General features: G+C 37.1%; 2 protein-coding genes across 9 annotated transcripts; one reads left to right on the plus strand and one right to left on the minus strand.

Annotated features, from left to right (window-relative positions):
- Nucleotides 1-744: 744 nt before the first annotated feature.
- Nucleotides 745-4,496, plus strand: LOC148424377 (uncharacterized). Its single transcript, XM_088412422.1, has 2 exons — nt 745-1,168; nt 1,795-4,496. Exon 2 carries the CDS (start codon nt 1,806-1,808, stop codon nt 2,748-2,750), a length of 945 nt encoding a protein of 314 aa, XP_088268548.1. The 5' UTR covers nt 745-1,168; nt 1,795-1,805; the 3' UTR covers nt 2,751-4,496.
- On the minus strand, nt 3,920-12,418 carry LOC148424378 (uncharacterized). Of its 8 annotated transcripts, none has more exons than XM_088412383.1 (4): nt 12,059-12,418; nt 10,803-11,132; nt 7,230-7,387; nt 6,680-6,814 (listed from the first exon to the last, which is right to left on the minus strand). In XM_088412383.1, exons 1-3 carry the CDS (start codon nt 12,177-12,179, stop codon nt 7,380-7,382), a joined length of 459 nt encoding a protein of 152 aa, XP_088268509.1. In that variant the 5' UTR covers nt 12,180-12,418; the 3' UTR covers nt 6,680-6,814; nt 7,230-7,379. The 8 variants fall into 8 exon arrangements, with proteins under 8 accessions (XP_088268506.1, XP_088268505.1, XP_088268507.1 ...); XM_088412382.1 differs by having other exon boundaries at nt 10,782-11,132; XM_088412380.1 differs by lacking the exon at nt 12,059-12,418 and having other exon boundaries at nt 3,920-6,814; nt 10,782-10,890.
- Nucleotides 12,419-12,466: the final 48 nt, after the last annotated feature.

Genomic DNA, 12,466 nt, shown 5'->3' on the forward strand with positions numbered 1-12,466 from the left:
AGGACAGTCTGAGACTCGTTGCATTTTTACAATATAAATGTATTACCAGTTATTTAAATCTTCAGTATTTTCTTCTTGTATCTATGGATTATGCCAACTGAATTTTGATTTATAACTTGAACTCAGTGTTGCCCAACATTTGTTGAGTCTTGGTCCTCCATCCATCCCTCCCTCCCTCCCTCCTGCCCAAGCAAACAAACACACATTTTTACAGTCTAGCTTTTACAGCCTAGTTAAAATATTGCACGGCCATCAAACGTTTCAAAAAGTACAGTAAGTATTCATCAATTATCCTGAACGGTTTTTTTTTTTGCTCTTTATCCTTGTTTCTTTTCGACATATTTCAGATATAAATAACTAAAATACGACATAATGTTCAAATCAGATGTGAGCTAGATAGACGAATAACAGCTACAAACCATAAAAGAGAAGAATAAGAGAAGAAGGTGCTTTTATAGAAGTCATTTTAAAAAAAGAGACCACAACTGAACATAAGTAAATCGAAATGTAAATTCTGTACACCCCCAAAAAAATGCTGGAAAAATATCACCAAAATGCTTTTTTTCGTGAATGAATATTGTAAAAAAAAAAAAAAAAAAGCATCATAATTTCAGGACAAATTGTCAGGAAGACCTTTTCATTAAGAGTGGAATGTTTGAGTGGGGATGCTTTTGCCACTCGGACGTGAAAGTATTTTATAAACAAACGTGTAGTTGCCCAATTTGTCCAAGTGGATTTGCCGTAGCCAATGCGCTGACCATTCAACGCAGTTACTAGTTTTCGATTTAGGTATTTGCGGTCAGAACAGAGTTTGTTCTCTAATCAGTACATAATTGTGCTATATAAGGCAAACACAACTCGTGCATTAATAGTGTCAATTTAAACTGCCATCGAATAACTTTGAAGATTCTCCAGTTTAGCTTAGCTTGTTAGCTACTAACCACCCAGAAGTTAGCAGCAAATTGCTAACCGTGGACCGAGTGTGAGTATGTAATGTGATTGTTTAAAAAGACGATAGCAGATGATAAAATGTGTGAAGTAAACATCTCAGGAAGCCACTTGCGGCTGTTGATGACGCGAGTGCGAGGCTGAACTTTCTCGAAAAACCTGAGACGTCAACTACTAGACGGACGCTGTTTTAGAGAAGCTTCAAGTTCTGTTGCAGCAGGTTTGTTTACTTTTACTTGATCAGTGTTTTCGACTTGATTATCAACTCTTTTTCTAAAACGTCACAACATAGTTGTCCACTCACCTAGCTTTCCAACAATGTCTGTGCATTGCGATTAACCTGCAATTAGGGCTGGGTAGTCAACAGAATTTATTCTGTTAACTAGTCGTCTTGATAAAATAGATTATTTATAAAATTGGATATAACTTGAAATTGCTATGTACAACTGGCTTGAAGGATTGTTTACGTTAAGAGACGTGTTTAAAAGTTATTATCTACTAAATTGTAATTTGCCAAATTATGCCCAAGACGTGTTAGGATGTTAAGGTAATGTTAAAACTGCTTTAAAATCTGTTTACGTTGTTGCCTGGGCATTTTGTATGCTGTTTCATTTGTAATAAATCAAATCTTCTTTGAGTAAGTTTTAGATTTTTTTTTTCTTTCCAAACTAAGAAATTGAAATCATAATTATCCATCCATTTTCCTAGCCGCTCATCATTTCTGCGCCATATTGCCGAGTCGTACTTGCACCTAATTCAGCGGCAATTCAGTTTTTGATATGTTGCATCACCACAAGCAAACTTCCAATTCTAATATTGACATTGGCTGTTTTTTTTCTTCCCCAGCGACACCAGCAATGGATGATGGTGGCGGCATCGAGGTCTGCTTGACAGAGGCCTCCTGCGTTAAAGAGGAAGAAGAGCAGCACTGCATCAGTCAGGAGGAAGAGCAGCTTCAAGATCTTGACCTCCCGGTGATTAGGGTCATTGTCAAGAGTGAAGACGATGATGTAAAAGGTCAGAGTGAGTTCAGATGTGGGACAGAACCTCCTAGTAGCAGCTCGGGCCAACAAATGACAGCGGAAATTGATGGAGATGATTGCGGCAGCTTCACGCGAGAGAGCCTTTTCACGCCGCGGTTAGATAGCGACGACGCAACGTCACACTATCTGGACACTGATGATGAACACGCCAAAGAGGATGTGAACACCCCCTTGAAATGTTCCCAGTGTGACAAAACGTTTGGCCACAAAAAAAATCTAAAAAGACACTTGAGATATCACACGGGGGAAAAACCATTCGTCTGCTCATTTTGCGGTCAAGCATTCTACGAGAAGGCCCACTTGACCACACACACAAGAACTCACACTGGGGAAAAGCCGTTTTCCTGCTCAATCTGTGACAAAATATTTTGTGACCGCTCAGCGTGGGTTGTTCACCAGCGAACTCACACTGGGGAGAAACCTTTCACCTGCTCAATTTGTGGGAAAAGTTTCCCTCGCAGGGAAAATCTCAGAACTCACACAAGGACGCACACTGGAGAGAAACCTTTTACATGCACCATCTGTAAAACCAGTTTTACCGTTCGTTCCACGTTGGTTCAACACATGCGGACGCACACTGGTGAAAAACCTTTCGCATGCTCCGATTGTGGGACCAGATTCTCTCAAAAGACGCACTTAAAAAATCACATGCGAACACACACTGGGGAAAAACCCTTTACTTGCCCATTTTGTGACAAACGTTTCTCTGTTAAGGGAAGTTTGATAACACACATAAGAACACACACTGGAGGGATATGATGTGAACAATCAAAAACCGGAGCATGTTGGTATGATCTATAACCAGAATGCAACATTAATTTCAAACGTTTATATTTACATATTGTTACATTTTTCAGTATTGGAATATAGAGAGAAACATACATTCTTATAATGTCTTTCTTTAAATGCAATTTTTACATTTTGACCGCTGTCTGAAGCAGTAGTTCTTAGCCCTTTTTAAATAATGTACGCACTGTGAAATATTTTCCAAACAAATACTCTTTCGTGCTGCACACATCAATAATTTGCGTCATCACCCAATTAATTTGCTCTTAACTAGCAAAGACAAATACTACTTTTGTCAATTATTGATACAGTAGTACCACAATATGTGAAATGCAACTAAGAACTATCCCGTTTCTCAAGCGATTGTACTTTTGAATTGCTTCTTAGCTCATATCCCGACGATCTTATAATCTTCATAATGTAAATGAATACATTTAATGCTTTTAAATGTACTGTATACAACACTGTCTCTGGGCTTGAAAATTGTGCAAAGGAAGTTCATGTGAATTATGCATCATAGTTCAAATTATGATAACGTGATGAGTGTTATTGCATATTCACTGTAGAAGCTGATCTTTTCTTCACAAACATTGTCATGTCTGTAAAAGTCCTGCGTATTCAAGTGGGTGTCATTGCAATAAAACCAAAACTGCTTCATGAAACACTTTTTTCATGCATGGAAGATAAGCATACAGTAAACAATGGGGTACATGTTCCCACAGGAAGAATCAAAATTTTGTTGTTAAGGTTGTTTGTGTTTTTAACAAGCATGTTCAATCCATCAACAATCCAAAGTTGTACATTTAAATTTTTACTTCTATGAGACATTGATATGTTCAGCACATTGGTGAGTCTGATGAACCATGCATGGTCGCAAAGAAATGACTTGGGGAAAAAAAAACATACCTGAATTCTCTTCATCAACCCGTTTCCTTTCAATAACAGAAGCAGAGCTTTAAACTGACCTTAAACCCTCAGAATGTTTGTCAGAGAAATCTATAAAGAAGACTTAAGACAAGCCCAAATGCTTTACTGTGCTGTAAAATAGTAAACTCAGACCAGCCATGATTGACTTTCCTGCTCGCGAGGGACAGCAAAAGCTCACACTCTCGTGCTCGCTTCAGGACTGTCAACGAGTCGCTGTCCGCTTCCACCTTTTATTGATTATGAAAGTTCAAAACTCCAGACACAAAAAAAATAACGATTTCTCTTTTCTTTCACCAGCTGCACCTTTTTGCGGTTGAGTTAGCGTCCTGTTTTCTACTAACTTGTCTGTCTGTCTTCGCACCTAAGAGCGTGGCACATTCTATTGCAGCTGAAAACTGTGCGGGTGGATTCACCGAAACGTTTTAACAAGAATATCAAGAGATATAGCTTTTAAACATGATGACATTGTAACTGCCGATTTCGTTCACGTTTTAAGATGTGTATTGCGCATTCGTCTTTTCCTCAAGTCAATGCTTTATTGAACGTATCGCAAATAAGGTACAAGTTACAGCAGTAATCGTAAATAACAAAGATGTCAGTTCAAATCAAAGCAAATGCAGAACAGTCAACTAAAAAAAAAAAAAAAAAACTTTAGAATTCCAATGATGCTACACCACATTGAAAAAAATAAGACATTATGTACAAGATATGACAAATTTGTCATTTTTTGTTTTGATCTCACGGGAAAAAACAGTGTTAATCGAGATAAAATAGAACACAGTTTTGTTTACATGAACTCGGTCCACGCCGTGCGTCCCACAGCGTAAGATGACGGTCGAAGCAACCGGGCTTCCGAGAGTAACTTCAAAATAAAATCGTCCCAAGGCCCTTCGTTTCAATCATCGCTGGATAAACCACGTTTTATTTTGAAACATTGTCTGGCTTCCTTTAAAACCAACCGTAACCAGACAGATTTAGCTGAGGCACTTGCTACAGTACTGATCTGCACATGGTTAATTAATATGATAATTTATTCATGGGTAGCTGATTTTCCTTCCGTAAATGCGTGAGGCAGTTGATGGAGAAGTCAGTAGGCTCAACCAAAAATGTTATAAAATATTTTTTTATTTGATTTAGAAGATAACTCCAAGATGGATATCAGAAAGTTATTCCCCCGCTGCAGGGATAAAGAAGTGAGACAAGAGGGAGGTAAAATTAATTTCTCTCGAGCTAGGACACTGCAGGAATATTTTGTTTTTTTTAATTGTGCATTCTTGTCTCCTTTTCTCAAGATTTATTTGTATTATCTGTGCAGTCAAATGGTTTCTCACCAGATAGTTTTTTTTTTTTCCAAGTCCTCTTTTCATTGAATCTTGTACCACATTCTGCATTAGAAAAATGTTTTGTTGTAGTGTGCTTTTTCAAGGGCATTTGATAGGTCACCTCTCAAGAAATGGTTCTCTTAACCTGGGGAGAAATCATATTTTTTTTCAACATTGTGTGCTTTTAATCCGGATATTATCTTTTACCACAGTCAGAGCAGACAAATGGATTATCATCAATGTGCAAAGATGTTTCAAAGATTCTTTTAACACAGAGCAGGCAAAAGGTTTCTCGCCATTATGGTGAAAGCAATGGGTTTTCTCCATTGTGTGCTATTGTATGCACTTTCACATCTTGTTTTCTAGAAAATCTTTCACCACAAACTGAGCAGGCAAAAGACTTTTCTCCAGTGTGTGTTTTCAGGTGAGCTGTTAAATGGTCCTTTCTGGCGAATTTTTTCTCACAAATTGAGCAGGTAAAAGCCTTTTCTCCACTGTGTGTTCTTGAGTGCAGCATTAAACTTAGCTTTCGAGAAAATATTTTTCCACAATCTAAACAGACGAAAGGTTTTTCTCCACTGTGTGCTTTCTGGTGAGATGTTAAATGGTCCTTTCTGGTGAATCTTTTCTCACAAATTGAGCAAGCAAACGGCTTTTCTCCACTGTGTAATCTTGTGTGCAGTACTAAATTTTTTTTACGAGAAAATCTTTTATCACAATCCAAACAGACAAAAGGTTTTTCTCCAGTGTGTGTTTTCCAGTGATATGTTAAATGCCCCTGAGTAGAGAAACGTTTCTCACAAATTGAGCAGGGAAAAGGTTTTTCGCCAGTGTGTGTTTTCAAGTGACCTGTCAAATTTCCCTTCGTAGAGAATCTTTTCTCACAAACTGAGCAGGTGAAAGGTTTATCTCCAGCGTGTGTTTTCCAGTGATATGTTAAATGCCCCTTTGTATAGAAACGTTTCTCGCAAATTGAACAGGCAAAAGGTTTTTCGCCAGTGTGTGTTTTCCAGTGATCTGTTAAATGCCCCTTTGTAGAGAAATGTTTCTCACAAATTGAGCAGGAAAAAGGATTTTCGCCAGTGTGTATTTTCAAGTGCTTTGTTAAATTTCCCTTTGCAGGGAATTTTTTCTCACAAACTGAGCAGGTGAAAAGGTTTTCCCCAGTGTGTGCTTTCAGGTGATCTGTTAAATACGCTTTTGTAGAAAGACGTTTTTCACAAATTGAACAGGCAAAAGGTTTTTCGCCAGTGTGTGTTTTCAAGTGCTTTTTTAAATTTACCTTTGCAGGGAATCTTTTCTCACAAAGTGAGCAGGCGAAAGGTTTTTCACCAGTGTGTATTCTCATATGTTGTTTCAAGCGTGACTTGTAGGTAAAAGCTTTGTCACATTGGCAACATTTCAAGAGTTTGTTGTCAGTATGACATATCGCATCACCTTTCGAGTGTTCATCTTTACCATCATCAGAAGAGTGTGACGTGATGTCATCACCATCTGAAAGTGGAGCCAAGAGAGCATTTGATGGAGATTCTACACAGCTGTACCCATCACATTCTTCAGTCTTCATACAGATGCCAGTAAATGGAAGCTTGATTTCCTCCTGCCATTCTTCTTTTATGGGAGGATGCTCTGGCTTGAGCTGCTCTTCAATGTCCTCCTCTTTTATATTGGCTAACTCTTGATCCTCCTCCTTTTTTATATGTGACGACTCTGGCTGCCCCTCCTTCTTAATAAGGACATATTCTGGCTCCTGCTGCTCAGGAACAAGATCATCATCTTTGACGTCTGCTGTTCACAAGAAAAGAAATATCAAGCTTCGCTAAATCACATCTCATGTTGTGAGATTCATCAAATTGCAAATGTCGTCTCTTCATGTCTCAATAGTCTCCTGGAATCTTTACAAGTTATCATTATTATGCACAACATAAAATTTAAAATATGGGCCCAAACATCAGCCAAAAATGAATCTATCTACTATCTAATAGATATGAATCTATCTACTAACTAACTAACTAATCTATAAGTTTTTTTTAGAATTTTTCACTTTGATTTCAGGAAATGGGTGAAGGCAACGCAGAATACTAATGATGATTAATTTATTTCAATGAAAATTTGTGAATAGGATTTATTTAACCAAAATAAAAAAATAAAACCTTATGCATTAGAATGTAATCACTTATTTAGGAATGAAAAGTGATCAAACCCGCTTTGTGTGAGACAACTCGAGTTTTCAAGATGAATAGTTGATGTTGTCGATTGTTGTCCTCCTTTGTCCCACAAAGATCCTCCTCGTAGTCTGCGGTCTTTCTTGCACACATTTTCATGCAAAAACAACACTGTCCTCGATCTCTTCTTATCGATCTGTTGCAAATAAATGTATCTTTGTTAGCGGCTAGCAAGTTATGTTAACCAGAGCCCAAACAAATTGATCCAGACACACAAATACAGTACAGTATTTCAATTACGATCTTCTTGACCAACGAAATACAGGTGAGACGTTGAATACAAATTCACGAAAAATTATTTGGTAAAAGGCGTGAGCAAAATATGATCTTCAAAAGCTACAAACCGTGCAGTGCGCGATTAGTGTACGCAAGTACCTAATGAATCCTGAATGAATGACAAAATAAATAGGAGAAAAACATGTTACTGATTTACGTAAATTCCCTTCATCAATCCTGATTCACGAAAAACAGAAGCAGAGCTTAAAAGCCGCGCCACATGCTATGATGTGCAATGCGCGTGCGCAACCAATCCGCCATTTGCAGAACATGCTTCAGCAATTCTGTTTTTTTTAAACTTTCTCTAACAAAGTAACAAAATATTATACAAAGTTGCAACTCAATCAAGTGGGTCTCTTTAACTTATGGTTCACCGCTTTGTTTATTGTTTCTTTTGATGCGTGAGCACACCGTCAGGGCTCAAATAAAAACGAAGAGGAAATGCAATCAATAATACAGTATACGAAAGAAAAAATTCCAATTAAGTTACTCAAAATAATGAACCTTTCACTATAGCAATTACGCGAAGTGCGTTAGCACACTCTAGTGGAATAAAACGGAGAATACAAATGCTGTTTAATTAAGTTGTAGGTCACAAACAAACAAAAAAGATAAATCCTACATAATACACACCTCGTTCCCTTCTCGACCAGGTACTAGACAGTTGTTTGCTAAATTAAATGATAAATTTTGGTTTTGCTGCCTACGTTTTGATTGAATCACGTTCCTTCAGCAGTAGTCGCTTCTACTGACCCACGTCACTTAGTTGCGTCAGTCGCAGACGAATGACGACACTTCCTTTCTTAGCGCTTTTAAAAATTAAGCAACAATAAGAAAACATATGAAATACATTCGCAAAAACACAAATACTGTATTAGTAAGGTAACTTGCAGTCCTTATTACGATTCAGCGTAATTGCCAAGAGAACAGCATAATACATCTTCAAATTAAATCATATTCATGTACATTTTCAGAACAGATAAACATCCAACAAATAAAGCAAGAATATGTACAACATAAAAGAAAAAAAGAGTGATGCAACAATGATGCAATAGCTTTGTGTTACATATGGGATTTCCATCAACTTCTTTTTCAAATTCAATGTTTTAATATTAGTAAATTATTTCATGAAGTTCTTAAAGGCAGGGTAACATTTTAAAAAGTTGGCCGTAGATAAGTGGATATTCACAGAAATGTCCATTTTCTTGTTTAGAAGTATGACACCAAATATTATGTGATGTGTTGAAATGCTTCAGCAACTACAATTACAAAACATGTAATTCTTTTTTCTATAATGCTCCCTTGAAAATACTGCAAAAACATGTATAAATATCAACCGAATTAGAACATATCACCCCAGTCACATCAAAACAGCAAATTAAGGAACACACAAAAGAAAACAGTAACATTGCCATTTGGTGACATTACATTATATAAAAAAAAGAATGTACAAAATAAGAAAAATAATGTTTTTCTTTTTATCTGTATATTTTTGTGTTTATTCATACAATGTATACAATGAACTTTCCCTGTGTCATGCAAAAAGTGATTGAATGCAAGTATAATTCAAAGTCCTTTAAAAGACACTAAGCAGTGTCCTTGTGAGTCCACAATGCCAGTAAAGACCGCATACGGTTTCAAGAGAGGTATGTGTTACTGCAGACAATTTTGAATAGCTCTTTTCAGGAACCTTGTGCTACATTCTCAAATGGCAACATGTTTTTTTTCCAATGTTTGTTTTCAGGGGCATTTGCCAGGTCAACTCCAAAAAACTTTCTCTTAAACCGAGGAGGAAACAATGTTTTTTCCAGCATGTGTTATTATGTGCTTTTTTAAGACTCCTTTTCGAGAGAATGTTTTACCACATTCAAAGCAGACAAATGGTTTCTCACTACTATGCATTACAGCATGCTGTTTTAAATACCTCTTTTCAAAGAATCTTTTACCACAAAGAGAGCAGGCAAAAGGTTTTTCCCCAGTATGTGTTTTTAGGTGATCTGTTAAATGCCCATTTCTGAAGAAACGTTTATCACAAACTGAGCAGGCAAAAGGTTTCTCACTAGTATGTGTTACGGCGTGCTGTTTTAAAAGCCTCTTTTCAGAGAATCCTTTTCCACAATCTGAGCAGACAAAAGGTTTTTCTCCAGTGTGTGTCTTCAAGTGATTCATTAAAAGCCCCTTCGTAGAAAAACTTTCACAAACTGAGGAGTTAGAAGGCTTTTCTCCAACGTGTGTTATTGCATGCACTCTCAAATCTCCTTTTCTAGAAAATCTTTTACCACAGACTGAGCAGGCAAAAGGCTTTTCTCCAGTGTGTATAAGCAAGTGAAACCGTAATGTCGCCTTTTGAGTGAATCTTTTCTCACAAATTGAGCAGGCAAATTTTTTTTCTCCTGTGTGTGTTTTCAGGTGAGATGTTAAATGGTCCTTTCTGGCGAATTTTTTTTCACAAATTGAGCAAGTAAAAGCTTTTTCTCCACTGTGTGTTCTTGTGTGCAGTTTTAATTGGCTTTTTTGAGGAAATCTTCTTCCGCAATCTAAACAGAGAAAAGGTTTTTCTCCAGTATGCACTTTGCGGTGAGATGTTAAATGGTCCTTTGTGGAGAAACGTTTCTCACAAAATGAGCAGGCAAAAGGTTTTTCTCCAGTGTGTGTTTTCAAGTGCTTTGTTAAATTTCCTTTTGAAGAGAATTTTTTCTCACAAACTGAACAGGTGAAAAGGTTTTCCCCAGTGTGTGATTTCAGGTGATCTGTTAAACGGCTCTTTGTAGATAGACGTTTCTTACAAATTGAGCAGGCAAAAGGTTTTTCACCACTGTGTGTTTTCAAGTGCTTTGTTAAATTTCCGTTTGTAGAGAATTTTTTCTCACAAACGGAGCAGGGGAAAGATTTTTCGCCAGTGTGTATATTCAAGTGCTTTGTTAAATTTCCCTTTGTAGAGAATTTTTTCTCACAAAATGAGCAGGTGAAAAGGTTTTCCCCGGTGTGTGCTTTCAGGTGATCTGTTAAACGCCCCTTTGTAGAAAGACGTTTATCACAAATTGAACAGGCAAAAGGTTTTTCGCCAGTGTGTGTTTTCAAGTGCTTTGTTAAATTTCCGTTTATCGAGAATCTTTTCTCACAAACTGAGCAGGCGAAAGGTTTTTCGCCGGTGTGTGTTCTCATATGTAGTTTCAAGATTGACTTGTAGATGAAAGCTTTGTCACAAAGACAACATTTCAAGAGTTTTTTGTCAGTATGCCATATCACATCACCTTTCCAGAATTCTTCTTTACCGTCATCAGAAGAGTGTGACGTGATGTCGTCACCATCTGAAAGTGGAGCCAAGAGGTCGTTTGATGGGGATTCTACACAGCAGTCGCCATCACCTTCTTCAGTCTTCATACAGACGTCAATAATTGAAACCTTGATTTCCTCCTCCTGTTCTTCTTCTTTTATGGAATGATCCTCTGGCTCGAGCTGCTTTTTAATATCCTCTTCTTTTATATTGGCGATCTCTGGCTCCTCCTGTTTTACATGTGCAGACTCTGTCTTACCCTCCTTTTTAATATGGACAGACTCTGGCTCCTTCTGCTCAGGACCAAGATCATCACCTAGGAGGTCTACTGGACACAAGAAAAAGAAATATCAAGCTTCGCTCAATCACATCTCATGTTGTGAGGCTATCTGAAAACTTTAGCTCCACCGAAAACATCTATTTTTGAAACATCTGTCCCTAACCTAGCCACTGAACTTGAATGTGAATAATTAACATTGAAATTGTGAATACATAAACCATTTTTGCCTACAACATAAACAATGCATCACTATTGGGGTGGAGCTAAGTAATAAAGGGATTAAATAAAATACAAAAACGATTTTGAATCTTGTCTTTATAGATTTACTATCCAATAAAGATTAAATGATTGGTGCTGGTTTTAGGCTTAAGACAACCTTTCACTGGATGTGTAATGAACGTAATGAGCTACGTTTAGAATCGCAAATCCATATTTCTAGATATGGTGGTGAAAGTAATGTAAAATAAATGCAATATTAGTGTAATTCATTACATTTCAAATACAGTAATATTGTAATGTAACTTATCACTTTGAAATGACAGTAATAAGTCATAAATAATACATAACAGTTTTGAAGTAATTTGCACAACACTGATCAAACTGCAACTGTCAAAGTTTATGTTTCAGATGTCTCACCGAATCTTTACAAGTTATCATTATATTTGGAGATGCATCAAAATGAAAATATTTGGCCCAAAATATCGAAAATGAGGTAATATCTAGCTTGAACAATGTTAGAGGGGGTTTGAAAGCTATTTATGAGTTTTTGCTAATGAGCAGTATTGTTGCGAGAGACTATAATCTTTGACTTTTAAGACATTTTCGTTTTCAGCAAATCAGTGATCGCGATGGAGAAAACTAAAGATGATTTATTTACTTCAACGAAAATTGGTGAATAGGATTTAATATAAAAAAAAAATCCATACACCATATGCATCAGAATGTTGTCACATAGGAAGGAAAAGTGATCAAACCCGCTCCGTGTGAGACAACTCGAGGTTCCAAAATGAAAAGTTGTTGTTGTCGCTTGTTGAACTCCTTTGTCTCACAAAGATCCTCCTCGTAGTCTGCGGTCTTTCTTGCACACATTTTCATGCCACAACAGAAGTACTGTGCTCGATTTCTTCTTAACGACGTGATGCAAAAACGTATCTTTGTTAGCGGCTAGCAAGTTGTTAGCCGGAGCCCAAAGAAATTGATCCAGACACACAAATACGGTACAGTATTTCAATTACGATCTTCCTGGCCAAGGAAATGGAGATGAGACGTTGAATTCACAAATTCGCGAAAAATGATTTGGTAAAAGGCGTGAGCAGAATATGATCTCCACAATCTATATGCTTCTTTTTATCAACTGTTGTTTTCCGACGTACAAAGTGCAT

This window comes from Hippichthys cyanospilos, chromosome 4 (assembly GCF_059441005.1).
Source record: "Hippichthys cyanospilos isolate Australia breed blue-spotted pipefish chromosome 4, RoL_Hcya_1.0, whole genome shotgun sequence".
Taxonomy (NCBI): domain Eukaryota; kingdom Metazoa; phylum Chordata; class Actinopteri; order Syngnathiformes; family Syngnathidae; genus Hippichthys; species Hippichthys cyanospilos.